The sequence below is a fragment of the Salvelinus namaycush genome, chromosome 3 (assembly GCF_016432855.1).
Source record: "Salvelinus namaycush isolate Seneca chromosome 3, SaNama_1.0, whole genome shotgun sequence".
Taxonomy (NCBI): Eukaryota; Metazoa; Chordata; class Actinopteri; order Salmoniformes; family Salmonidae; genus Salvelinus; species Salvelinus namaycush.
Genome location: NC_052309.1, coordinates 27,157,925 through 27,184,564, shown reverse-complemented (window position 1 = coordinate 27,184,564; position 26,640 = coordinate 27,157,925). Strand labels below are relative to the sequence as shown.

The 26,640-nt window shown below is 47.7% G+C and overlaps 1 protein-coding gene across 1 annotated transcript; it reads left to right on the top strand.

The window, feature by feature from the left end:
* Positions 1-1,087: 1,087 nt before the first annotated feature.
* LOC120045153 (protein sprouty homolog 3-like) lies at positions 1,088-26,640 on the top strand. Its single transcript, XM_038990080.1, has 2 exons — positions 1,088-1,893; positions 24,083-26,640. Exon 2 carries the CDS (start codon positions 24,092-24,094, stop codon positions 25,460-25,462), a length of 1,371 nt encoding a protein of 456 aa, XP_038846008.1. The 5' UTR covers positions 1,088-1,893; positions 24,083-24,091; the 3' UTR covers positions 25,463-26,640.

Genomic DNA, 26,640 nt, shown 5'->3' with positions numbered 1-26,640 from the left:
TGACTGCAAAAATATACATCATCAATATTGACGTTGACAGCTTTCAATATTACCCAGAGTGCTGCTGACAAGGCTTTCCAGGATGAGACCGGAAATAAGGAAGTTAACGAAATAAGTAAACACTGAAAAATATATCTAATGTTTTTGTCTTGAAAATGGGTAACACTATTTGGATAGTCCATCTGTAGATGCTCTATAGACTATCTACAAGCTATCAGTAACATTTCAACTAACTATCTATTTATGCTAACCTTATGCTTACCCTAAACTTAACTCTAACCATTTCCCTATTCTTAACCCTTACCCTAACCCTTATTCTAAACCTAACCCGAACCATAAACTTAGCAAGCAGTTGCTTATCAACATATAGTTTGTTGATAGAATGACCATTTGTAGAGCATCTACAGATGGACTATCCGGACCGTCCAAATAAAGTGTGACCTGAAAAGGTTTTGAAAGAGGCTCTCAGAGCTGTGTATGTAGGTGAGAGGACACACAGAGTGGCACAGAATCAGTGACTTGTCTTGTATAAAGGTTGAGTGGCAGCTTTGTGACAGGGGTGTTTGACCTGTGTGTGTTGTAAGGGCTTTTGATAGTTCCTGTGGCTCCCCCACAACACTCTAAACATCTCTCTCTCCCTTTCTCGCCCTCTCTCTCTTTCTCTCTCTCTACGCTGTGATACTGTCAGCCTCGTGAGGCTTTTTATGACTTAACCCCTGCATTCCCCTCCTCTATTCTCCTCTTTTTCCCTCTTGCTCTTCCTCCCTCTTGCTCATCCCTTGCCCATCACATGCTCTTTCACCTCCCCTCTCTCTCCCTCCCTGTCTCCCTTTTTCTCCCTCTCTCACTCCCTCTGTCTTTTCTCTCCCTCCTTTTTTCTCTTTCTTGCACTCACTCTCCCCTTTTCTTCCCTTCTCTCTTTTTCTATCTGTCTCTCTCTCCCCCTCTCCTTCCCTCTCTCTCCCTCTATCAAGGCTCTGCTCATAGACTCATATGGAACAGTGCCTGAGGGAGAGCAACTGAGAGATTCAGCCTGATGATGCCACTTAGCTATTAACTATCTGCAGCAAACATGTAACCCCCATCCTGAACAGAACCCTCCCCTGCCTCCCTCTACCATTCATGTCCAGCCCCCTCCTGCTCTCTTTCTCTCTGTTTCTCATCCTCCCTCCCTCCATCTCTCCCCCTCTTTCTGTGTCTGTGTCTCTCACGCTCTCCCTCACACACACACTCTCGGCTTGCAGAGAATGAGAGGATAAACGTACAGACAGGAAGGACTGACCCAAGAGCGTTAGAGAGAGATAGCGAGAGAGAGCCAGAGAGCGAGAGAACAAGAGATCGAGGGAGAGAGGGACTATCCAGCACTCAGTCATTACGCTTCCAGGGATAGCAGAGAGAGAGACAACAGAGCCATACTACTAGAATATCTCTGTGTCCTGTAATTTTGGAACTTTTTCACTTTAATTTGTTAACTTTTTTTCACAACCTTATTTTTTTAATATAACCTTATTTTTTTCATTCTGAAGCAGAGGACCTGGCTGTTACTTGTTCTTGTGTTCTCTGGGATATTTCTAATGGTACTCTGCCCTCTGGTCTCCAGTGATCAGCACACTGTGGACCAGGGACCTCTGTGCCCCTGACAAGGCATCGTGGAGAGGCTGCTTGTCGTCAGGGCTGGGTTGCTGCTTCTTCTTTGCAGGGAATGACCCTAGGAGTTGTGGGATTGGTTGCACTACAGGGACGCTCCTGAAAAGCCTACGGAGGGGACTCAAAGTGAAGGAAGGGAAGGGAAGGAAGGCGCTGTGGCCCCACAAAACTGAGAGAACTGCCCCCCCCCTCCCCAACCCCAAGACGCCCCATCCCACTGCAGCATGGATCTCCCCCCATTCAGAGGTAGGTACAAACAGCCCCCCCCGTACCAACCCATCTCTATTTTATGAGGAAAAACACTAAAAGCGGATATCCAAAGAGCTTTACTCTTTTACTAGACTCTCACATGTATTCTTTATATTCAACTTAACCGTGTGTAGAAGTGGTCTGCTTTCTGTAGGTCCTTCTCTGGCCTTACTGTTTAAAGCTTTATGCCGCTGGGATAGTGGTGTGGTGTGTCTACCTGGGAGAGTGTGGTGTGGTATGGTGTGTACCTGGTTTGATGTGGTGTGGTGTGTCTACCTGGGAGAGTGTGGTGTGGTATGGTGTGTACCTGGTTTGATGTGGTGTGGTGTGTCTACCTGGGAGAGTGTGGTGTGGTATGGTGTGTACCTGGTTTGATGTGGTGTGGTGTGTCTACCTGGGAGAGTGTGGTGTGGTATGGTGTGTACCTGGTTTGATGTGGTGTGGTGTGTCTACCTGGGAGAGTGTGGTGTGGTATGGTGTGTACCTGGTTTGATGTGGTGTGGTGTGTCTACCTGGGAGAGTGTGGTGTGGTATGGTGTGTAGCTGGTTTGATGTGATGTGGTGTGTCTACCTGGGAGAGTGTGGTGTGGTATGGTGTGTACCTGGTTTGATGTGATGTGGTGTGGTATGGTGTGTAGCTGGTTTGATGTGATGTGGTGTGGTATGGTGTGTAGCTAGTTTGATGTGATATGGTGTGGTATGGTGTGTAACTGGTTTGATGTGATGTGGTGTGGTATGGTGTGTAGCTGGTTTGATGTGATGTGGTGTGGTATGGTGTGTAGCTGGTTTGATGTGATGTGGTGTGTAACTGGTTTGATGTGGTATGGTGTGTAACTGGTTTGATGTGATGTGGTGTGGTATGGTGTGTAGCTGGTTTGATGTGATGTGGTGTGGTATGGCGTGTAACTGGTTTGGTGTGGTGTGGTGTGTAACTGGTTTGATGTGGTATGGTGTGTAACTGGTTTGATGTGATGTGGTGTGGTATGGTGTGTAACTGGTTTGCATAACTGGAAGAGTGGTGTGATGTTGTGTGGTATGTTGTGATGTGTGTACTGTAACTGGGATAGTTTTGTGTGGTAAGAGTAACTTATTTGGTATGGTGTGGTGTGAGTAAATGGTTTGGTGTGGTGTGAGTAAATGGTTTGGTGTGGTGTGAATAAATGGTTTGGTGTGGTGTGAGTAAATGGTTTGGTGTGGTGTGAGTAAATGGTTTGGTGTGGTGTGAGTAAATGGTTTGGTGTGGTGTGAGTAAATGGTTTGGTGTGGTGTGAGTAAATGGTTTGGTGTGGTGTGAGTAAATGGTTTGGTGTGGTGTGAGTAAATGGTTTGGTGTGGTGTGAGTAAATGGTTTGGTGTGGTGTGAGTAAATGGTTTGGTGTGGTGTGAGTAAATGGTTTGGTGTGGTGTGAGTAAATGGTTTGGTGTGGTGTGAATAAATGGTTTGGTGTGGTGTGAGTAAATGGTTTGGTGTGGTGTGAGTAAATGGTTTGGTGTGGTGTGAGTAAATGGTTTGGTGTGGTGTGAGTAAATGGTTTGGTGTGGTGTGAGTAAATGGTTTGGTGTGGTGTGAGTAAATGGTTTGGTGTGGTGTGAGTAAATGGTTTGGTGTGGTGTGAGTAAATGGTTTGGTGTGGTGTTAGTAAATGGTTTGGTGTGGTGTGAGTAAATGGTTTGGTGTGGTGTGAGTAAATGGTTTGGTGTGGTGTTAGTAAATGGTTTGGTGTGGTGTGAGTAAATTATTTGGTGCAGTGTGAGTAAATGGTTTGGTGTGGTGTGAGTAAATGGTTTGGTGTGGTGTGAGTAAATGATTTGGTGCAGTGTGAGTAAATGATTTGGTGCGGTGCACTATGGTGTGTCTACTGTAACTGGGATAGTTTGGTGTGGTGTGTGTAAGTGGGATGGGGACATGTGGGGTTGTCATTGATTGTTTTCAAGGTCGGATACTATATGTCAATACCCATATCCGCTGGGCGCGACTGGAGGGGCGGATGGGTGAACGAGTGATGGAGGGATGGAGGGATGGAGGGATAGAGGGATAGAGGGATAGAGGGATAGAGGGATGGAGGGATAGAGGGATAGAGGGATGGAGGGATGGAGGGATAGAGGGATAGAGGGATAGAGGGATGGAGGGATAGAGGGATAGAGGGATAGAGGGATGGAGGGATAGAGGGATGGAGGGATAGAGGGATAGAGGGATGGAGGGATAGAGGGATGGAGGGATAGAGGGATGGAGGGATGGAGGGATAGAGGGATGGAGGGATGGAGGGATAGAGGGATGGAGGGATAGAGGGATAGAGGGATGGAGGGATGGAGGGATGGGATGAGTGGAGTGAAGAGAGTTTTTTTTCTAACACTAGGCAAGAAGAGCTAATGCACATCAACCACAAACGGTCGGATGAGAAACCTCACAGTCCTTTACTGTTTGAAAGAGTGCTCTCCTGGAATGCATTATTTATTTATTTGTTTGTTAAATATATAAAATGTCTCTATGTTCCAAGGTTTGCTGTTGGAAAAGAGAGGTGGATGTAAGCTAAATACATGCATATTAGATTAGAGTCATCACAATTTTAAGAATCTGTTGCAAATTGAATGCGCTCGATTTTTGTGTGTGCGTAGTTGATCAAGTTGATAAAAGCATCTTTTTTTCCAGTGGTTTTGTATTAGAGAAGTTAACGAAGTTGCACACGTGTGAGAGAGAGAGAGAGAGAGAGAGAGAGAGAGAGAGAGAGAGAGAGAGAGAGAGAGAGAGAGAGAGAGAGAGAGAGAGAGAGAGAGAGAGAGAGAGAGAGAGAGAGAGAGAGAGAGAGAGAGAGAGAGAGAGAGAGAGAGAGAGAGAGAGAGAGAGAGAGAGAGAGAGAGAGAGAGAGAGAGAGAGAGAGAGAGAGAGAGAGAGAGAGAGAGAGAGAGAGAGAGAGAGAGAGAGAGAGAGAGAGAGAGGGTTGCATGGCGTGACTGGTACAGCTGTTTGAGACCATTGGCCCATTGTGGAAAGGTGAAATAACTCACTGTGCCAGACAGGGTGCTGTGAGGGGTGACTTCTCTTTCTCACCCCTACTTACACAAGATGGTGGGTTACACACACACACATGCACGCACAAACGCACACACTGTGGTTTCTCTCTATGCCTAAACTCCTTCAATGTTTCTAATCTTTCTTATCTCTAGCTACTTCCAGTCTCCCCCCCCTCTCCAATTGTTTTTCCTGTTCACTTTCTTCTGCTTTATCTTTATTCATGTCACCCTCTCTTCTCACTCTCTCTCTCTCTCTCTCTCTCTCTCTCTCTCTCTCTCTCTCTCTCTCTCTCTCTCTCTCTCTCTCTCTCTAAGGTGGTCTTCCTATCCCTCGGTGTTCCTCCCTCCTCCCACCTTCCTTTCTCTCTCTCTTTCTCTCTCTCTCCTGCCTGGACTTGCTGGTCTGCAGTGTCTATTTCAGTCCTTCCTGGGGGTCAGATTCGGCACATCCGGAATCTCATACAGTTTATTGTCATTCAATCCTGCTGCGCTCCCGGAGGGGCCAGAGTGTGGCCCATGGGTCCCATTGACAACTCACGCACAAGGGAACCAGCCAGCCAGTCACACACACACCCAGGGCCCCAATTCATATGTTAGGGTAAGTTGTTGTAGGCCTCAACTGCCAATATGCAAATCTGGAAGGGAGGAAAGAGAGAGCAGGAGTAAGGGAAAAGGAGAAGGGGAGAGAGAGTGTATGGGAGAGAGAGAGAGAGAGAGAGAGAGAGAGAGAGAGAGAGAGAGAGAGAGAGAGAGAGAGAGAGAGAGAGAGAGAGAGAGAGAGAGAGAGAGAGAGAGAGAGAGAGAGAGAGAGAGAGAGAGAGAGAGAGAGAGAGAGAGAGAGAGAGAGAGAGAGAGAGAGAGAGAGAGAGAGAGAGAGAGAGAGAGAGAGAGAGAGAGAGAGAGAGAGAGAGAGGGAGGGACGGACCTCTCTGATTCAGAGGGGTTGGGTTAAATGCGGAATAAACTTTTCAGTTGAATGCATTCAGTTCTGCAACTGACTAGATTTTCCTTTCCCTTCCTTTCCTTCTCAGATAGAACCCTTTTGGTTTCAGGTAGAACTCACTCTGTAGAAAGGGTTCTACATGGAACCCAAAAGAGTTTTACCTGGAACCAAAAAGGGTTCTCCAATGGGGACAGCCGAACCCTTTTGGAACCATTTTTCTAATAGCGTAGGGAAGGTGCCAAGGGGATAGAGGGAGGAATGCTGGTGGTGGGTCAGGGGTCACTGGTGATGGGCGAAAATAGCTCTACATTATGATATTCATATTGCTATTAACGCCATGATACTACGCCATCTAGACTGTCTTTTGACCCCCTGTGTGTGGGTTCTATGTGTGTATCTGTGTCTGTGTGTGTGTGTGTGTGTGTGTGGGTGTTTATATATTTGATATACAGTAAATGAACATTAGTCCATGACTGTCCTAATTTTCCAACACATCTGTCTCCCGCTTCCTTTTTATTTTTTATTTCAACTCCCCCCCTACCCCCTCCCCCCTCCCCATCACTCTTTCTTTCTGTTTGCACTCCAGTTGTGGGCTTGGAGTTCATCCCCCTCCCTCTCTAACTCAGCTGAGCTAAGAGGAGCAGGGTCCTATGTAGTGATTGTTATGAATAATATTCACTGTGTAGCTCTCTCCATTCGTCATCCTGTTCCTGCTGCAGATTGGATTACTGTGCCAGAGAGGGCAGCGGGCAGGGGAGCAGGAGAGAGAGACCCAGGCCAGAGCTGCAAGGCAGGGCTCACTCACCGCTGATACCCCCCCCAGCGCACTGCCATGTCTTCAGGTTACCTCTGACGGCAGGCTAGCCCAGTAAACACCAGCCCTGAGCTCTCTCGCCTACCCTCTATCTCCCTCTCTCTCTCTATCCACCTCTCTCTTTCTCACTTGCTTTCTTTCTCACTATTTCTCTCTTCCATTTGTCCTCTCTCCTCCCCTCTTACCTTCATCCTCTTTCTCCCTCTCTCTGTTGCCTTGCTCTCTCCTTCACTCTATCCTCTCTCTGTTGCCTTGCTCTCTCCTTCACTCTATCCTCTCTCTGTTGCCTTGCTCTCTCCTTCACTCTATCCTCTCTCTGTTGCCTTGCTCTCTCCTTCACTATATCCTCTCTCTGTTGCCTTGCTCTCTCCTTCACTCTATCCTCTCTCTGTTGCCTTGCTCTCTCCTTCACTATATCCTCTCTCTGTTGCCTTGCTCTCTCCTTCACTCTATCCTCTCTCTGTTGCCTTGCTCTCTCCTTCACTCTATCCTCTCTCTAATCTTTTCCTCTCAACTCGTTCAATCCCCTTGTCTTTTTTACTGTCCTTTGGCTCTCTCTCTCTCATTCTCTCTTCCCTCTCTCTATCTGTGTATTCCACGGCCCCTGTATCAATGTGCCTCCTGCCCAGACCTGAAAAGCGCTCAGGTCTTGATTTCCTTCTCCTATTTTTTTTTCTTCATCTGAGGCCCTAAAAGGTGTGTGAGGGGTACATAAGACGACAGAGTGAGGAGGAGGTGAAGGGATAAACAGATGAGTGGAAAAGCTGTTGATATGAGGGAATGATGCTGGAGTGAGCAATGGGTCCGGGTGGGTTTGCATCAAACATAGAGGATAAAAGCAGGAGCAGACACATAAAACAGACTTCCCAGACTTCCCAGAGCCAGGCAGATACAGCAGGGAGGAATAACTCAGAACAGCCGAGGAGAGGAGAGGAGCCATGTCTTGGCTGGACATTGTATTGAAGAAACAGATCTGGGCTACCTGAAGGACCAGCAAACATGTACCTTTCCTCATGCTACTGTATCTATGCTTTCTCACCATGTGCTGACAACATGTGCCATATCCCCCAGCCTTGTACCCCAGCTCCAGCCCTGTACCCCCAGCCTTGTACCCCAGCCCCAGCCCTGTACCCCCAGCCTTGTACCCCAGCCCCAGCCCTGTACCCCCAGCCTTGTACCCCAGCTCCAGCCCTGTACCCCCAGCCTTGTACCCCAGCTCCAGCCCTGTACCCCCAGCCTTGTACCCCAGCCCCAGCCCTGTACCCCCAGCCTTGTACCCCAGCCCCAGCCCTGTACCCCCAGTCTTGTACCCCAGCCCCAGCCCTGTACCCCAGCCCAACCCCAGCACTGTACCCTGGAGATATGACTGGGGGATAGGAGTGGGGCAGGAGCAGCTGGTGGCTAGGTGTAGTGTGGGGTGGAAACCTGTGGGTAGGTGGAGGGGGAGAGGGGAGGATTCTGGGTAGTGGGAGTTGACTTCCCAAACATGGTTACCAAGGCAACAGCCTCCTCAAGGACAGACAGGGCTTCCGACCCCTTGAGTGGGGGGAAAGAACAGCCAGTAATTCTAATGCTGCTGTAAATGCAACATGTAAATGTTGACTAAGTACGGAATGAGTCAACAGTATCCACTCTGCACAGCTGTCATTCTTAGAAAGCATATTTTAGGACTATTTGCTTTCTAGATCTAGAGAAGTTATTTTGTTGATTAATGTTGATTATTGTGCAATGAAGAAATCAATGCATGTTTATTCATACAGTACAACACAGAAATCAACAGACAGACAGCTCCTTAAGAGAAATCAGAGCAGATGAAGATATGTGTCCAAGAGGAAATAAAGCAGATGATCTGTTAGCTCATCAGTGTTGTCAGTCTAGAGTTACAACAGAGGGATGCCCACCCTCCTCCTCCGGGGCTACCCATCTGCAGGGTTTGGTTCCAGGCCTACTATAATACATCTGATGCTAGCCAGCTAGCTCCTCAGGACCCTGAATAGCCCTAAAGTCAGGTGAACTAGAGCAGGGTTGGAGCAAAAGCCTGCACTTTATCCTCTGACCTGGTGTACGGGATCTGTGATGATACCAAGAACAGTTTAAATGGTTTTGCTTTGTGGTCTGGGGTGGTGGAAGCCGGAGACGAGAGCCCATCTCTGGCTCAGTGGTGAAGGGCTTAGCCACACATTTATACCCTAAGCCCTGCCCTGGCCGACTCTACAGGATGAACTCATGGAAAAAGCCAAGCAGCAGGCTTTTCTTAACAATCAGATGGTCTGATAGCTGTGTAGTGGATGGGATGATGGCTGTGTGGTGGATGGTATGATGGCTGTGTAGTGGATGGTATGATGGCTGTGTAGTGGATGGTATGATGGCTGTGTAGTGGATGTATGATGGCTGTGTAGTGGATGGTCTAATATCTGTGTAGTGGATGGTCTGATGGCTGTGTAGTGGATGGTCTGATGGCTGTGTAGTGGATGGTCTGATAGCTGTGTAGTGGATGGGATGATGGCTGTGTGGTGGATGGTATGATGGCTGTGTAGTGGATGGGATGATGGCTGTGTAGTAGATGGTATGATGGCTGTGTAGTGGATGGGATGATGGCTGTGTAGTGGATGGTATGATGGCTGTGTAGTGGATGGTATGATGGCTGTGTAGTGGATGGTCTAATATCTGTGTAGTGGATGGTCTGATGGCTGTTTAGTGGATGGTCTGATGGCTGTGTAGTGGATGGTCTGATGGCTGTGTAGAGGATGGTCTGATGGATGTGTAGTGGATGGTCTAATATCTGTGTAGTGGATGGTCTGATGGCTGTGTAGTGGATGGTCTGATGGCTGTGTAGTGGATGGTCTGATGGCTGTGTAGTGGATGGTCTGATGGCTGTGTAGTGGATGGTCTGATAGGTGTGTAGTGGATGGTCTGATGGCTGTGTAGTGGATGGTATGATGGCTGTGTAGTGGATGGTATGATGGCTGTGTAGTGGATGGTATGATGGCTGTGTAGTGGATGGTATGATGGCTGTGTAGTGGATGGTCTGATGGCTGTGTAGTGGACGGTATGATATCTGTGTAGTGGATGGTCTGATGGCTGTGTAGTGGATGGTCTGATGGCTGTGTAGAGGATGGTCTGATGGCTGTGTAGTGGATGGTCTGATATCTGTATAGTGGATGGTCTGATATCTGTGTAGTGGATGGTCTGATGGCTGTGTAGTGGATGGTCTGATATCTGTGTAGTGGATGGTCTGATTGCTGTGTAGTGGATGGTCTGATTGCTGTGTAGTAGATGGTCTGATGGCTGTGTAGTGGATGGTCTGATAGCTGTGTAGTGGATGGTCTGATGGCTGTGTAGTGGATAGTCTAATATATGTGTAGTGGATGGTCTGATGGCTGTGTAGTAGATGGTCTGATGGCTGTGTAGTGGATGGTCTAATATATGTGTAGTGGATGGTCTGATGGCTGTGTAGTAGATGGTCTGATGGCTGTTTAGTGTGGTCTATGCTTTGTGTATGATGGTCTGATGGCTGTGTAGTGGATGGTCTGATGGCTGTGTAGTGGATGGTCTGATTACTGTGTAGTGGATGGTCTGATTGCTGTGTAGTGGATGGTCTGATGGCTGTGTAGTGGATGGTATGATATCTGTGTAGTGGATGGTATGATATCTGTGTAGTGGATGGTCTGATGGCTGTGTAGTGGATGGTCTGATGGATGTGTAGTGGATGGTATCATGGCTGTGTAGTGGATGGTATGATGGCTGTGTAGTGGATGGTCTGATGGCTGTGTAGTGGATGGTCTGATGGCTGTGTAGTGGATGGTCTGATGGCTGTGTAGTGGATGGTCTGATATCTGTATAGTGGATGGTCTGATATCTGTGTAGTGGATGGTCTGATGGCTGTGTAGTGGATGGTCTGATATCTATGTAGTGGATGGTCTGATATCTATGTAGTGGATGGTCTGATGGCTGTGTAGTGGATGGTCTGATGGCTGTGTAGTGGATGGTCTGATATCTGTGTAGTGGATGGTCTGATATCTGTGTATGGATGGTCTGTATCTGTGTAGTGGTGGTCTGATGGCTGTGTAGTGGATGGTCTGATATCTGTGTAGTGGATGGTCTGATATCTGTGTAGTGGATGGTCTGATATCTGTGTAGTGGATGGTCTGATGGCTGTGTAGTGGATGGTCTGATATCTTTGTAGTGGATGGTCTGACGGCTGTGTAGTGGATGGTCTGATGGCTGTGTAGTGGATGGTCTGATAGCTGTGTAGTGGATGGTCTGATGGATGTGTAGTGGATGGTCTAATATCTGTGTAGTGGATGGTCTGATGGCTGTGTAGTGGATGGTCTGATGGCTGTGTAGTGGATGGTCTGATGGCTGTGTAGTGGATGGTATGATATCTGTGTAGTGGATGGTCTGATGGCTGTGTAGTGTATGGTCTGATGGCTGTGTAGTGGATGGTCTGATGGATGTATGGATGTATCATGGCTGTGTAGTGGATGGTATGATGGCTGTGTAGTGGATGGTCTGATGGCTGTGTAGTGGATGGTCTGATGGCTGTGTAGTGGATGGTCTGATGGCTGTGTAGTGGATGGTCTGATATCTTTATAGTGGTGGTCTGATATCTGTGTAGTGGATGGTCTGATGGCTGTGTAGTGGATGGTCTGATATCTATGTAGTGGATGGTCTGATATCTATGTAGTGGATGGTCTGATGCTGTGAGTGGATGGTCTGATGGCTGTGTAGTGGATGGTCTGATATCTGTGTAGTGGATGGTCTGATATCTGTGTAGTGGATGGTCTGATATCGTGAGTGGATGGTCTGATGGCTGTGTAGTGGATGGTCTGATATCTGTGTAGTGGATGGTCTGATATCTGTGTAGTGGATGGTCTGATATCTGTGTAGTGGATGGTCTGATGGCTGTGTAGTGGATGGTCTGATGGCTGTGTAGTGGATGGTCTGATGGCTGTGTAGTGGATGGTCTGATATCTGTATAGTGGATGGTCTGATATCTGTGTAGTGGATGGTCTGATGGCTGTGTAGTGGATGGTCGATATCTATGTAGTGGATGGTCTGATATCTATGTAGTGGATGGTCTGATGGCTGTGTAGTGGATGGTCTGATGGCTGTGTAGTGGATGGTCTGATATCTGTGTAGTGGATGGTCTGATATCTGTGTAGTGGATGGTCTGATATCTGTGTAGTGGATGGTCTGATGGCTGTGTAGTGGATGGTCTGATATCTGTGTAGTGGATGGTCTGATATCTGTGTAGTGGATGGTCTGATATCTGTGTAGTGGATGGTCTGATGGCTGTGTAGTGGATGGTCTGATATCTTTGTAGTGGATGGTCTGACGGCTGTGTAGTGGATGGTCTGATGGCTGTGTAGTGGATGGTCATAGCTGTGAGTGATGTCTGATGGATGTGTAGTGGATGGTCTAATATAGTGGTATGGATGGTCTGATGCTGTGTAGTGGATGGTCTGATGGCTGTGTTAGTGGATGGTCTGATGGCTGTGTAGTGGATGGTATGATATCTGTGTAGTGGATGGTCTGATGGCTGTGTAGTGTATGGTCTGATGGCTGTGTAGTGGATGGTCTGATGGATGTGTAGTGGATGGTATCATGGCTGTGTAGTGGATGGTATGATGGCTGTGTAGTGGATGGTCTGATGGCTGTGTAGTGGATGGTCTGATGGCTGTGTAGTGGATGGTCTGATGGCTGTGTAGTGGATGGTCTGATATCTGTATAGTGGATGGTCTGATATCTGTGTAGTGGATGGTCTGATGGCTGTGTATGGATGGTCTGATATCTATGTAGTGATGGTCTGATATCTATGTAGTGGATGGTCTGATGGCTGTGTAGTGGATGGTCTGATGGCTGTGTAGTGGATGGTCTGATATCTGTGTAGTGGATGTCTGATATCTGTGTAGTGGATGGTCTGATTCTGTGTAGTGATGGTCTGATGGCTGTGTAGTGGATGGTCTGATATCTGTGTAGTGGATGGTCTGATATCTGTGTAGTGGATGGTCTGATATCTGTGTAGTGGATAGTCTGATGGCTGTGTAGTGGATGGTCTGATATCTTTGTAGTGGATGGTCTGACGGCTGTGTAGTGGATGGTCTGACGGCTGTGTAGTGGATGGTCTGATGGCTGTGTAGTGGATGGTCTGATAGCTGTGTAGTGGATGGTCTGATGGATGTGTAGTGGATGGTCTAATATCTGTGTAGTGGATGGTCTGATGGCTGTGTAGTGGATGGTCTGATGGCTGTGTAGTGGATGGTCTGATGGCTGTGTAGTGGATGGTCTGATGGCTGTGTAGTGGATGGTCTGATATCTGTGTAGTGGATGGTCTGATATCTGTGTAGTGGATGGTCTGATGGCTGTGTAGTGGATGGTCTGATATCTGTGTAGTGGATGGTCTGATATATGTGTAGTGGATGGTCTGATGGCTGTGTAGTGAATGGTCTGATGGCTGTGTAGTGAATGGTCTGATAGCTGTGTAGTGGATGGTCTGATGGCTGTGTAGTGGATGGTATGATGGCTGTGTAGTGGATGGTCGGATGGCTGTGTAGTGGATGGTATGATATCTGTGTAGTGGATGGTCTGATGGATGTGTAGTGGATGGTCTGATGGCTGTGTAGAGGATGGTCTGATGGCTGTATAGTGGATGGTCTGATGGCTGTATAGTGGATGGACTGATATCTGTGTATGGATGGCTAAAATCTGTGTAGTGGATGGTCTGATATCTGTGTAGTGGATGGTCTAATTATGTGTAGTAGATGGTCTGATGGTATGTAGTAGATGGTCTGATGGCTGTGTAGTGGATGTCTGATAGCTGTGTAGTGGATGGTCTGATGGCTGTGTAGTGATGGTCTGATGGTGTGTAGTGGATGTCTGAAGCTGTTAGTGGATGGTCTGATATCTGTGTAGTGGATGGTCTGATGGCTGTGTAGTGGATGGTCTGATGGCTGTGTAGTGGATGGTATGATATCTGTGTAGTGGATGGTCTGATGGCTGTGTAGTGTATGGTCTGATGGCTGTGTAGTGGATGGTCTGATGGATGTGTAGTGGATGGTATCATGGCTGTGTAGTGGTGTATGATGCTGTGTAGTGGATGGTCTGATGGCTGTGTAGTGGATGGTCTGATGGCTGTGTAGTGGATGGTCTATGGCTGTGTAGTGGATGGTCTGATATCTGTATAGTGGATGGTCTGATATCTGTGTAGTGGATGGTCTGATGGCTGTGTAGTGGATGTCTGATATCTATGTAGTGGATGGTCTGATATCTATGTAGTGGATGGTCTGATGGCTGTGTAGTGGATGTCTGATGGCTGTGTAGTGGGTCTATATCTGTGTAGTGGATGGTCTGATATCTGTGTAGTGATGGTCTGTATCTGTGTAGTGGATGGTCTGAAGGCTGTGTAGTGATGCTTGATATCTGTGTAGTGGATGGTCTGATATCTGTGTAGTGGATGGTCTGATATCTGTGTAGTGGATGTCTGATGGCTGTGTAGTGGATGGTCTGATATCTTTGTAGTGGATGGTCTGACGGCTGTGTAGGTGGATGGTCTGATGGCTGTGTAGTGGATGGTCTGATAGCTGTGTAGTGGATGGTCTGATGGATGTGTAGTGGATGGTCTAATATCTGTGTAGTGGATGGTCTGATATCTGTGTAGTGGATGGTCTAATATATGTGTAGTAGATGGTCTGATGGCTATGTAGTAGATGGTCTGATGGCTGTGTAGTGGATGGTCTGATAGCTGTGTAGTGGATGGTCTGATGGCTGTGTAGTGGATGGTCTGATGGCTGTGTAGTGGATGGTCTGATAGCTGTGTAGTGGATGGTCTGATATCTGTGTAGTGGATGGTCTGATGGCTGTGTAGTGGATGGTCTGATGGCTGTGTAGTGGATGGTATGATATCTGTGTAGTGGATGGTCTGATGGCTGTGTAGTGTATGGTCTGATGGCTGTGTAGTGGATGGTCTGATGGATGTGTAGTGGATGGTATGATGGCTGTGTAGTGGATGGTATGATGGCTGTGTAGTGGATGGTCTGATGGCTGTGTAGTGGATGGTCTGATGGCTGTGTAGTGGATGGTCTGATGGCTGTGTATGATGCTGATTCTGATAGTGGATGGTCTGATATCTGTGTAGTGGATGTTCTGATGGCTGTGTAGTGGATGGTCTGATATCTATGTAGTGGATGGTCTGATATCTATGTAGTGGATGGTCTGATGGCTGTGTAGTGGATGGTCTGATGGCTGTGTAGTGGATGGTCTGATATCTGTGTAGTGGATGGTCTGATATCTGTGTAGTGGATGGTCTGATATCTGTGTATGTATGGTCGATGGCTGTGTATGGATGGTCTGATATCTGTGTAGTGATGGTCTGATATCTGTGTAGTGGATGGTCTGATATCTGTGTAGTGGTGGTCTGATGGCTGTGTAGTGGATGGTCTGATATCTTTGTATTGGATGTCTGACGGCTGTGTAGTGGATGGTCTGGGCTGTGTAGTGGATGGTCTGATAGCTGTGTAGTGGATGGTCTGATGGATGTGTAGTGGATGGTCTAATATCTGTGTAGTGGATGGTCTGATGGCTGTGTAGTGATGGTCTGATGGCTGTGTAGTGATGGTCTGATGGCTGTTAGTGGATGGTCTGATGCTGTGTAGTGGATGGTCTGATATCTGTGTAGTGGATGGTCTGATGTCTGTGTAGTGGATGGTCTGATGGTGTGTAGTGGATGGTCTGATATCTGTGTATGGATGGTCTGATATATGTGTGTGGATGGTCTGATGGCTGTGTAGTGATGTCTGATGGCTGTGTAGTGAATGGTCTGATAGCTGTGTAGTGGATGGTCTGATGGCTGTGTAGTGGATGGTATGATGGCTGTGTAGTGGATGGTCGATGGTGCTGTATTGATGGTATGATATCTGTGTAGTGGATGGTCTGATGGATGTGTAGTGGATGGTCTGATGGATGTGTAGTGGATGGTCTGATGGCTGTGTAGAGGATGGTCTGATGGCTGTATAGTGGATGGTCTGATGGCTGTATAGTGGATGGACTGATATCTGTGTAGTGGATGGTCTAAAATCTGTGTAGTGGATGGTCTGATATCTGTGTAGTGGATGGTCTAATATATGTGTAGTAGATGGTCTGATGGCTATGTAGTAGATGGTCTGATGGCTGTGTAGTGGATGGTCTGATAGCTGTGTAGTGGATGGTCTGATGGCTGTGTAGTGGATGGTCTGATGGCTGTGTAGTGGATGGTCTGATGCTGTGTATGGATGGTCTGAATCTGTGTAGTGGGATGGTCTGATGGCTGTGTAGTGGATGGTATGATGGCTGTGTAGTGGATGGTATGATGGCTGTGTAGTGGATGGTCTGATGGCTGTGTAGTGGATGGTATGATGGCTGTGTAGTGGATGGTCTGATTGCTGTGTAGTGGATGGTCTGATGGCTGTGTAGTGGATGGTATGATATCTGTGTAGTGGATGGTCTGATGGCTGTGTAGTGGATGGTCTGATGGCTGTGTAGTGGATGGTCTGATTCTGTGTAGTGATGGTCTGATGGCTGTGTAGTGGATGGTATGATATCTGTGTAGTGTGGTCTGATATCTGTGTAGTGGATGTCTGATGGCTGTGTAGTGGATGGTCTGAATGCTGTGTGGTGGATGGTCTGATGGCTGTGTAGTGGATGGTATGATATCTGTGTAGTGATGGTCTGATGGCTGTGTAGTGGATGGTCTGATATCTGTGTAGTGGATGGTCTGATGGCTGTGTAGTGGATGGTCTGATGGCTGTGTAGTGGATGGTCTGATATCTGTGTAGTGGATGGTCTGATATTTGAGTAGTGGATGGTCTGATATCTGTGTAGTGGATGGTCTGATGGCTGTGTAGTGGATGGTCTGATATCTGTGTAGTGGATGGTCTGATGGCTGTGTAGTGGATGGTCTGATATCTGTGTAGTGGATGGTCTGATATCTGTGTAGTGGATGGTCTGATGGCTGTGTAGTGGATGGTCTGATATCTGTGTAGTGGATGGTCTGATATCTGTGTAGTGGATGGTCTGATGGCTGTGTAGTGGATGGTCTGATATCTGTTTAGTGGATGGTCTGATGGCTGTGTAGTGGATGGTCTGATAGCTGTGTAGTGGATGGTCTGATATCTGTGTAGTGGATGTTCTGATATCTGTGTAGTGGATGGTCTGATATCTGTGTAGTAGATGGTCTGATTGCTGTGTAGTGGATGGTCTGATATCTTTGTAGTGGATGGTCTGACGGCTGTGTAGTGGATGGTCTGATGGCTGTGTAGTGGATGGTCTGATAGCTGTGTAGTGGATGGTCTGATGATGTGTAGTATTGTCTAATATCTGTGTAGTGATGGTCTGATGGCTGTGTATGGATGGTCTGAGCTGTGTAGTGGATGGTATGAATGGCTGTGTAGTGGATGGTATGATGGCTGTGTAGTGGATGGTATGATGGCTGTGTAGTGGATGGTCTGATGGCTGTGTAGTGGATGGTATGATATCTGTGTAGTGGATGGTCTGATGGATGTGTAGTGGATTGTCTAATATCTGTGTAGTGGATGGTCTGATGGCTGTGTAGTGGATGGTCTGATGGCTGTGTAGTGGATGGTCTGATGGCTGTGTAGTGGATGGTCTGATGGCTGTGTAGTGGATGGTCTGATATCTGTGTAGTGGATGGTCTGATATCTGTGTAGTGGATGGTCTGATGGCTGTGTAGTGGATAGTATGATGGCTGTGTAGTGGATGGTATGATATCTGTGTAGTGGATGGTCTGATGGCTGTGTAGTGGTTGGTATGATGGCTGTGTAGTGGATGGTATGATATCTGTGTAGTGGATGGTGTAATGGCTGTGTATTGGATGGTATGATGGCTGTGTAGTGGATGGGCCCCACTCTATTTTATGTGATTACTCTCCAGGACTTCTCTTTCCTCCTCTGCCTAATTAAATAAATATTTCTGACCTGGGATGCCTTATCTTCACTTTATGGCTGCGGACTGGGGCGGCAATGTGTATGTGTTTGTGGGAGTGTGTAGATGTGTGTGTGTGATTCTCTGCACTTTTGTGTGCATCTGTCGCAGTCTCTGTAAATGTGTGTCTTTCTCAGTGTGTCAAAACGTGTGTATGTGTAATCTATGTGTTTTTATAGTGTGTCTGTGTGAGGTTGGATGGTATCATACCTTTTGCGAGAGCATCCGCCTGCCTGCTCGCTGCCAGGAATTCTGCCGGCAGCTCCCCGGAAGGCTGCCGGCCGGGGGCAGACACTCTGCTAGCTCTAATTGCTGTTCCTGACTATGGATTTCCGTTCCTGGCTACGTCTGCTGTCCCTCTGTCCATCCCTCCATCCGTCCCTCCATTCGTCTGCCTGATGCTCCTGTCTTTCTCCTCCATCTAATCTTCTAATTTGGCTGTCTGTTTAAAATGCTTCTCCATTTGGCCTGATTACCCCCCCTCTCTATCTCTATCTCCCTCCCCCTAACTCTCTATCTCTCTCTCTATCTATCTCTCTCTCTCTCTATCTCCCTTCCCCTAACTCTCTCTCTATCTATCTCTCTCTCTATCTATCTCTCTCTCTATCTCCCTTCCCCTAACTCTCAATCTCTCTCTCTATCTCCCTTCCCCTAACTCTCTATCTATCTCTCTCTCTATCTATCTATCTCTCTCTCTATCTCCTTTCCCCTAACTCTCCATCTCTCTCTCTATCTCTCTCTCTCTCTCTCTCTCTATCTCACTTCCCCTAACTCTCGATCTCTCTCTCTCTATCTATCTCTCTCTCTCTATCTCCCTTCCCCTAACTCTCGATCTCTCTCTCTATCTCTCTCTCTATCTATCTCTCTCTCTATCTCTCTCTCTATCTATCTATCTCTCTATCTCCCTTCCCCTATCTCTCTATCTCTCTCTATCTCTCTCTCTATCTATCTATCTCCCTTCCCCTATCTCTCTATCTCTCTCTATCTCCCTTCCCCTAACTCTCTCTCTCTCCCTATCTCCCTTCCCCTAACTCTCTCTCTCTCTCTCTCTCTATCTCTCTTCCCCTAACTCTCTCTCTCTCTCTCTATCTCCCTTCCCCTAACTCTCTCTCTCTCTCTCTATCTCCCTTCCCCTAACTCTCTCTCTCTCTCTCTCTCTCTCTCTCTCTCTCTCTCTCTCTCTCTCTCTCTCTCTCTCTCTCTCTCTCTCTCTCTCTCTCTCTCTCTCTCTCTCTTCTCTCTCTCTCTCTCTCTCTCTCTCTCTCTCTCTCTCTCTCTCTCTCTCTCTCCCTCACCCACTCATTCAATCTCTCTCTGTCTCTCTCTGTCTCTGTCTGTCTCTCTCTCTCTCTCTCTCTCTCTCTCTCTCTCTCTGTCTCTCTCTCTCTCTCTGTCTCTCTCTCTCTCTCTGTCTATCTCTCTGCAAGGTCTGGATGGCCTCTCACAGAGAAAGGAAGGGAACTATCCCCTCAGGCCATTTGGCAAGGGTGCGACAAGAGGAGGAGAGGAGAAAAAGGCCCTAAAAACCAGGACCAGATACAGCATATTAATACAGCACATAATAGCCTGTTGAACACATACCAGAAGATCCTGCTGAATCTGTTGTCCTTAGATGTAGGGGTTATAACAGATATTTCAGGGGTTATTTTTGTAGGTGCAACATCTTCACTAAAACTCACATACTGTATTATTAGAATTGAATATGGAAAAACTTTATCCACACAACGCAGAAATGTTCCCTACTACAGTATGTCACTGTAATGAAACAAGCGGACATGTTTGTGTGTCAGTTCCAGGATGCTAATGTTTTCCATCTACATTCCAACATCCACGTTGTTCCTGTTTGTGGAGGATAAGGCTGAAACAAAACAAAAGGACCATGACAACCTAGGACCTCAGCAACACCCATAGCAACTAGCACACTGCAATGTTTTCCCACAATCCACTGCTGTTTGTCTCTGTGTCAACCTCTTCGGACTTGCAGACAGGCGAATCCGATGCCAATCTTCGGAGCCAGCAGCTGTGTGTGTGTGCGTGTGTGCGTGTGTGAGTGAGTGAGTGCGCGCCAGAGAGCTGTGTAAGTGAACAGATGCTAAATTACAGGCCAGGCTAATGGCTTTGTCCATTTGGTCCTGGCTGGCTAATAATAGTTATACACTCAGCACTGGAGAATCTCAATGGTCATGATGGTGTGGATAATCATGTGGATGTGGATATTGGGACTATTTATGTCCAGTTTATATAACTCCCTCACAGTGCTCAGACCAGGTTTACCTGGTTTACCTGACTGCAGTATAGGTACACTGTATTGTATGTCCACCACCAAACAAGGGAGGTGAAATATTGAGGCTGGCTGTTAGAAAGTAGCTCATGTTGATTTCCAGCTTCCCAGATGTGTTGTGGGTGGTAAAGAGAAGGTACTAAAGAGTAATGAGCTGGGTCATGTGTTGGGGGTGGTAAAGAGAAGGTAATAAAGAGTAATGAGCTGGGTCATGTGTTGGGGGTGGTAAAGAGAAGGTAATAAAGAGTAATGAGCTGGGTCATGTGTTGGGGGTGGTAAAGAGAAGGTAATAAAGAGTAATGAGCTGGGTCATGTGTTGGGGGTGGTAAAGAGAAGGTAATAAAGAGTAATGAGCTGGGTCATGTGTTGGGGGTGGTAAAGAGAAGGTAATAAAGAGTAATGAGCTGGGTCATGTGTTGGGGGTGGTAAAGAGAAGGTAATAAAGAGTAATGAGCTGGGTCATGTGTTGGGGGTGGTAAAGAGAAGGTACTAAAGAGTAATGAGCTGGGTCATGTGTTGGGGGTGGTAAAGAGAAGGTAATAAAGAGTAATGAGCTGGGTCATGTGTTGGGGGTGGTAAAGAGAAGGTTATAAAGAGTAATGAGCTGGGTCATGTGTTGTGGGTGGTAAAGAGAAGGTAATAAAGAGTAATGAGCTGGTTCATGTGGTGTGGGTGGTAAAGAGAAGGTAATAAAGAGTAATGAGCTGGGTCATGTGTTGGGGTGGTAAAGAGAGGGTAATAAAGAGTAATGAGCTGGGTCATGTGTTGGGGGTGGTAAACAGAAGGTAATAAAGAGTAATGAGCTGGGTCATGTGTTGGGGGTGGTAAAGAGAAGGTAATAAAGAGTAATGAGCTGGGTCATGTGTTGGGGGTGGTAAAGAGAAGGTAATAAAGAGTAATGAGCTGGGTCATGTGTTGGGGGTGGTAAAGAGAAGGTACTAAAGAGTAATGAGCTGGGTCATGTGTTGGGGGTGGTAAAGAGAAGGTAATAAAGAGTAATGAGCTGGGTCATGTGTTGGGGGTGGTAAAGAGAAGGTAATAAAGAGTAATGAGCTGGGTCATGTGTTGGGGGTGGTAAAGAGAAGGTAATAAAGAGTAATGAGCTGGGTCATGTGTTGGGGTGGTAAAGAGAAGGTAATAAAGAGTAATGAGCTGGGTCATGTGTTGGGGGTGGTAAAGAGAAGGTAATAAAGAGTAATGAGCTGGGTCATGTGTTGTGGGTGGTAAAGAGAAGGTAATAAAGAGTAATGAGCTGGGTCATGTGTTGGGGGTGGTAAAGAGAAGGTAATAAAGAGTAATGAGCTGGGTCATGTGTTGGGGGTGGTAAAGAGAAGGTAATAAAGAGTAATGAGCTGGGTCATGTGTTGGGGGTGGTAAAGAGAAGGTAATAAAGAGTAATGAGCTGGGTCATGTGTTGGGGGTGGTAAAGAGAAGGTAATAAAGAGTAATGAGCTGGGTCATGTGTTGGGGGTGGTAAAGAGAAGGTAATAAAGAGTAATGAGCTGGGTCATGTGTTGGGGGTGGTAAAGAGAAGGTACTAAAGAGTAATGAGCTGGGTCATGTGTTGGGGGTGGTAAAGAGAAGGTAATAAAGAGTAATGAGCTGGGTCATGTGTTGGGGGTGGTAAAGAGAAGGTTATAAAGAGTAATGAGCTGGGTCATGTGTTGTGGGTGGTAAAGAGAAGGTAATAAAGAGTAATGAGCTGGTTCATGTGGTGTGGGTGGTAAAGAGAAGGTAATAAAGAGTAATGAGCTGGGTCATGTGTTGGGGGTGGTAAAGAGAGGGTAATAAAGAGTAATGAGCTGGGTCATGTGTTGGGGGTGGTAAACAGAAGGTAATAAAGAGTAATGAGCTGGGTCATGTGTTGGGGGTGGTAAAGAGAAGGTAATAAAGAGTAATGAGCTGGGTCATGTGTTGGGGGTGGTAAAGAGAAGGTAATAAAGAGTAATGAGCTGGGTCATGTGTTGGGGGTGGTAAAGAGAAGGTACTAAAGAGTAATGAGCTGGGTCATGTGTTGGGGGTGGTAAAGAGAAGGTAATAAAGAGTAATGAGCTGGGTCATGTGTTGGGGGTGGTAAAGAGAAGGTAATAAAGAGTAATGAGCTGGGTCATGTGTTGGGGGTGGTAAAGAGAAGGTAATAAAGAGTAATGAGCTGGGTCATGTGTTGGGGTGGTAAAGAGAAGGTAATAAAGAGTAATGAGCTGGGTCATGTGTTGGGGGTGGTAAGAGAAGGTAATAAAGAGTAATGAGCTGGGTCATGTGTTGTGGGTGGTAAAGAGAAGGTAATAAAGAGTAATGAGCTGGGTCATGTGTTGGGGGTGGTAAAGAGAAGGTAATAAAGAGTAATGAGCTGGGTCATGTGTTGGGGGTGGTAAAGAGAAGGTAATAAAGAGTAATGAGCTGGGTCATGTGTTGGGGGTGGTAAAGAGAAGGTAATAAAGAGTAATGAGCTGGGTCATGTGTTGGGGGTGGTAAAGAGAAGGTAATAAAGAGTAATGAGCTGGGTCATGTGTTTGGGGTGGTAAAGAGAAGGTAATAAAGAGTAATGAGCTGGTTCATGTGTTGGGGGTGGTAAAGAGAAGGTAATAAAGAGTAATGAGCTGGGTCATGTGTTGGGGGTGGTAAAGAGAAGGTAATAAAGAGTAATGAGCTGGTTCATGTGTTGTGGGTGGTAAAGAGAAGGTAATAAAGAGTAATGAGCTGGGTCATGTGTTGGGGGTGGTAAAGAGAAGGTAATAAAGAGTAATGAGCTGGGTCATGTGTTGGGGGGTGGTAAAGAGAAGGTTATAAAGAGTAATGAGCTGGTTCATGTGTTGTGGGTGGTAAAGAGAAGGTAATAAAGAGTAATGAGCTGGGTCATGTGTTGGGGGTGGTAAAGAGAAGGTAATAAAGAGTAATGAGCTGGGTCATGTGTTGGGGGTGGTAAAGAGAAGGTAATAAAGAGTAATGAGCTGGGTCATGTGTTGGGGGTGGTAAAGAGAAGGTAATAAAGAGTAATGAGCTGGGTCATGTGTTTGGGGTGGTAAAGAGAAGGTAATAAAGAGTAATGAGCTGGTTCATGTGTTGGGGGTGGTAAAGAGAAGGTAATAAAGAGTAATGAGCTGGGTCATGTGTTGGGGGTGGTAAAGAGAAGGTAATAAAGAGTAATGAGCTGGGTCATGTGTTGGGGGTGGTAAAGAGAAGGTAATAAAGAGTAATGAGCTGGGTCATGTGTTGGGGGTGGTAAAGAGAAGGTAATAAAGAGTAATGAGCTGGGTCATGTGTTGGGGGTGGTAAAGAGAAGGTAATAAAGAGTAATGAGCTGGGTCATGTGTTGGGGGTGGTAAAGAGAAGGTAATAAAGAGTAATGAGCTGGGTCATGTGTTGGGGGTGGTAAAGAGAAGGTAATAAAGAGTAATGAGCTGGGTCATGTGTTGGGGGTGGTAAAGAGAAGGTAATAAAGAGTAATGAGCTGGGTCATGTGTTGGGGGTGGTAAAGAGAAGGTAATAAAGAGTAATGAGCTGGGTCATGTGTTGGGGGTGGTAAAGAGAAGGTAATAAAGAGTAATGAGCTGGGTCATGTGTTGGGGGTGGTAAAGAGAAGGTAATAAAGAGTAATGAGCTGGGTCATGTGTTGGGGGTGGTAAAGAGAAGGTTATAAAGAGTAATGAGCTGGGTCATGTGTTGGGGGGTGGTAAAGAGAAGGTTATAAAGAGTAATGAGCTGGGTCATGTGTTGGGGGGTGGTAAAGAGAAGGTAATAAAGAGTAATGAGCTGGTTCATGTGTTGTGGGTGGTAAAGAGAAGGTAATAAAGAGTAATGAGCTGGTTCATGTGGTGTGGGTGGTAAAGAGAAGGTAATAAAGAGTAATGAGCTGGGTCATGTGTTGGGGGTGGTAAAGAGAAGGTAATAAAGAGTAATGAGCTGGTTCATGTGTTGGGGGTGGTAAAGAGAAGGTAATAAAGAGTAATGAGCTGGTTCATGTGGTGTGGGTGGTAAAGAGAAGGTAATAAAGAGTAATGAGCTGGGTCATGTGTTGGGGGTGGTAAAGAGAAGGTTATAAAGAGTAATTAGCTGGTTCATGTGTTGTCTTTAAGGGGTAAAGAAGTCTACGTTTCTTTCATTTGTTGTGAGATAAAACGTAACAATGTTCTAAAATGCCTCTCTTCTTCTATTCCAGGTCTTTCTGATGTGCCGTGAGAGGTGCGAGCCCCCCGCCCCAGTCCCGACCCCCTCCCTGGTGCTCCTTCTCCCAGGACCAGTCCCGACCCCCCCCCCTGGTGCTCCTTCTCCCAGGACCAGTCCCGACCCCCTCCCTGGTGCTCCTTCTCCCAGGACCAGTCCCGACCCCCTCCCTGGTGCTCCTTCTCCCAGGACCAGTCCCGACCCCCTCCCTGGTGCTCCTTCTCCCAGGACCAGTCCCGACCCCCTCCCTGGTGTTCCTTCTCCTAGGACCAGTCCCGACCCCCTCCCTGGTGCTCCTTCTCCTAGGACCAGTCCTGACCCCCTCCCTGGTGCTCCTTCTCCTAGGACCAGTCCCGACCCCCTCCCTGGTGCTCCTTCTCATAGGACCAGTCCCGACCCCCTCCCTGGTGCTCCTTCTCCCAGGATCAGGATGGACCCTCTCCCGGGTCATGGCCCTCCACCAGTCAGGAGGGACGTTGATGGGCTGGACCTCCAGCAGGTGCCTGTCCTCTCCCTGGACCAGATCCGCTCCATCCGCGCCAACAACGACTACGTGGAGCGCCCCGTGACCCTGGACCATGCCTCCCAGTCTGGCTTCTTCTACGCCCACGATGACCGCTACCCCATCACCCACGGATACCCTCCTCAAGGTTACTCTCATGGTTACCCTCAGGGGTACCCTCTCCCCCGGAGCCAGAGCCAGCAGCAACACGCCCACCTTGCCCATCTGAGTCGCTCCAGTACTACCAGTTCAGCCATGTCCCGGATCAGTGCTGCCTCCGACCAGAGACTCCTGGTGGGCCTGACGCCCTCCCACTCTGGCCTGGCCTCGGTGGTGCGCTCCCAGCCTAAAGGAGAACTCAAGCCTGAGACTTCTCTGGGTAAAGGCCTGGTGGAGGGAGAGGACCTGGGCTTGCACGTGTTTATCTGTGAGCTCTGTGGGAGGTGTAAGTGTCAGGAGTGCTGCGCCCCGCGAAGCCTGCCGTCCTGCTGGGCCTGTGGGCAGCGCTGCCTTTGCTCTGCTGAGAGTGCTGTGGAGTATGGCACCTGTCTGTGCTGCGTCAAGGGCCTGTTCTACCACTGCTCCGCTCAGGATGACGAGGACAACTGTGCTGACCGGCCCTGCGCCTGCACATCCTCCCACGCCTGCACCCGCTGGGGCACCTTGGGCCTTCTGTCGCTGTGCCTTCCCTGTCTCTGCTGCTACCCACCTGCCAGGCTGTGCCTCGCCCTGTGCCAGCGGGCCCACGACAGAGCCACCCGCCCCGGCTGCCGCTGCAGCAACACCAACACCGTGTGCCGCAAGATATCCACCTCCAACCCCAACCCTGGGCACACCCCCTTCTGCAGCAAGTCCCTCGAAAAGCCTGTATGACAGGGCTGCAGCGGGAGTCAGCCATCGCCTAGACAACGCAGTCTCAATGACAACATTACTTTGACAACAAACACTGTTGCCATGACAACGCCATCGACCCGCCACCCACCCGTGACCTACCTACCGTGAACTTTCACCTTACGTACCTTCCATACTTCTCCTCCTGCCTGAGGAGAAATGACCAAAAGCTTTACTGTACTTCACTGTAACTGTACTGTACTGTACATGTGGAGACTTGAGCCGAAACCTGAAAACCGCCTGGTGATTTTTGCTGAACTGACTGCCAACCTTAACCTTACTGTGTTACAGTGTGGGCATACTGCCTCTACCTTCCTCTTACTTTGTGGGCCAGCATAGCGTACATACTGTGGCTCTGCTCTGTGGGATGGACTGGGGTTCTTCACTGTGCTGTGTGATGGACTGGGGTTCCTCACTGTGCTGTGTGATGGACTGGGGATCCTCACTGTGCTGTGTGATGGACTGGGGTTCCTCACTGTGATGTGTGATGGACTGGGGATCCTCACTGTGCTGTGTGATGGACTGGGGTTCCTCACTGTGCTGTGTGATGGACTGGGGTTCCTCACTGTGCTGTGTGATGGACTGGGGATCCTCACTGTGCTGTGTGATGGACTGGGGTTCGCTCTGTTAGACTTGACCTATTTATTATTTATTGGACTTCCTCCTCAGTGAGGTAGAGAGAGAGACAGAGAGAGCGGACCATGTGTGACTCTGAGTACAGTGAGTAAGCTACTAGAACAAATCCCAACACAGCCATTAATAAAAGGAGTCTCTGGCAAATGTATATTCCAGGCATGAGATATACAGAGACTGGGTGGTCTACAGGGAGTCTACAGGGTGTGCCTCCTTCCATCCCCTCCCTCCCTCCCTGTCGCTCTGAAGAGGCATCCTGGAGCCGACCAACAGAATGGACATACAAGATGTGTCAATGAGCGCCCATGGCTGACATTTTGTGTGAGGCTGATGCAAAGACCCTATCCTAATGGTGGAACAAAACTCTAAAATTGAAAAATTTATTACTGTTTGACACACCAAAAACGGACCATGATGTACTAGGTGAATCTAAAGTGATTAAACACATTTGATATGGAAGGCACTATGAGATATAGAGGTGGATCGTCTGTAGTGTTCCCCAGCTGTCTGTCATACGAACAGACTAA

Bases quoted from the DNA above. Each gene is read 5' to 3' on its own strand.
- LOC120045153 (XM_038990080.1), top strand. From the start codon at position 24,092: ATGTGCCGTGAGAGGTGCGAGCCCCCCGCCCCAGTCCCGACCCCCTCC.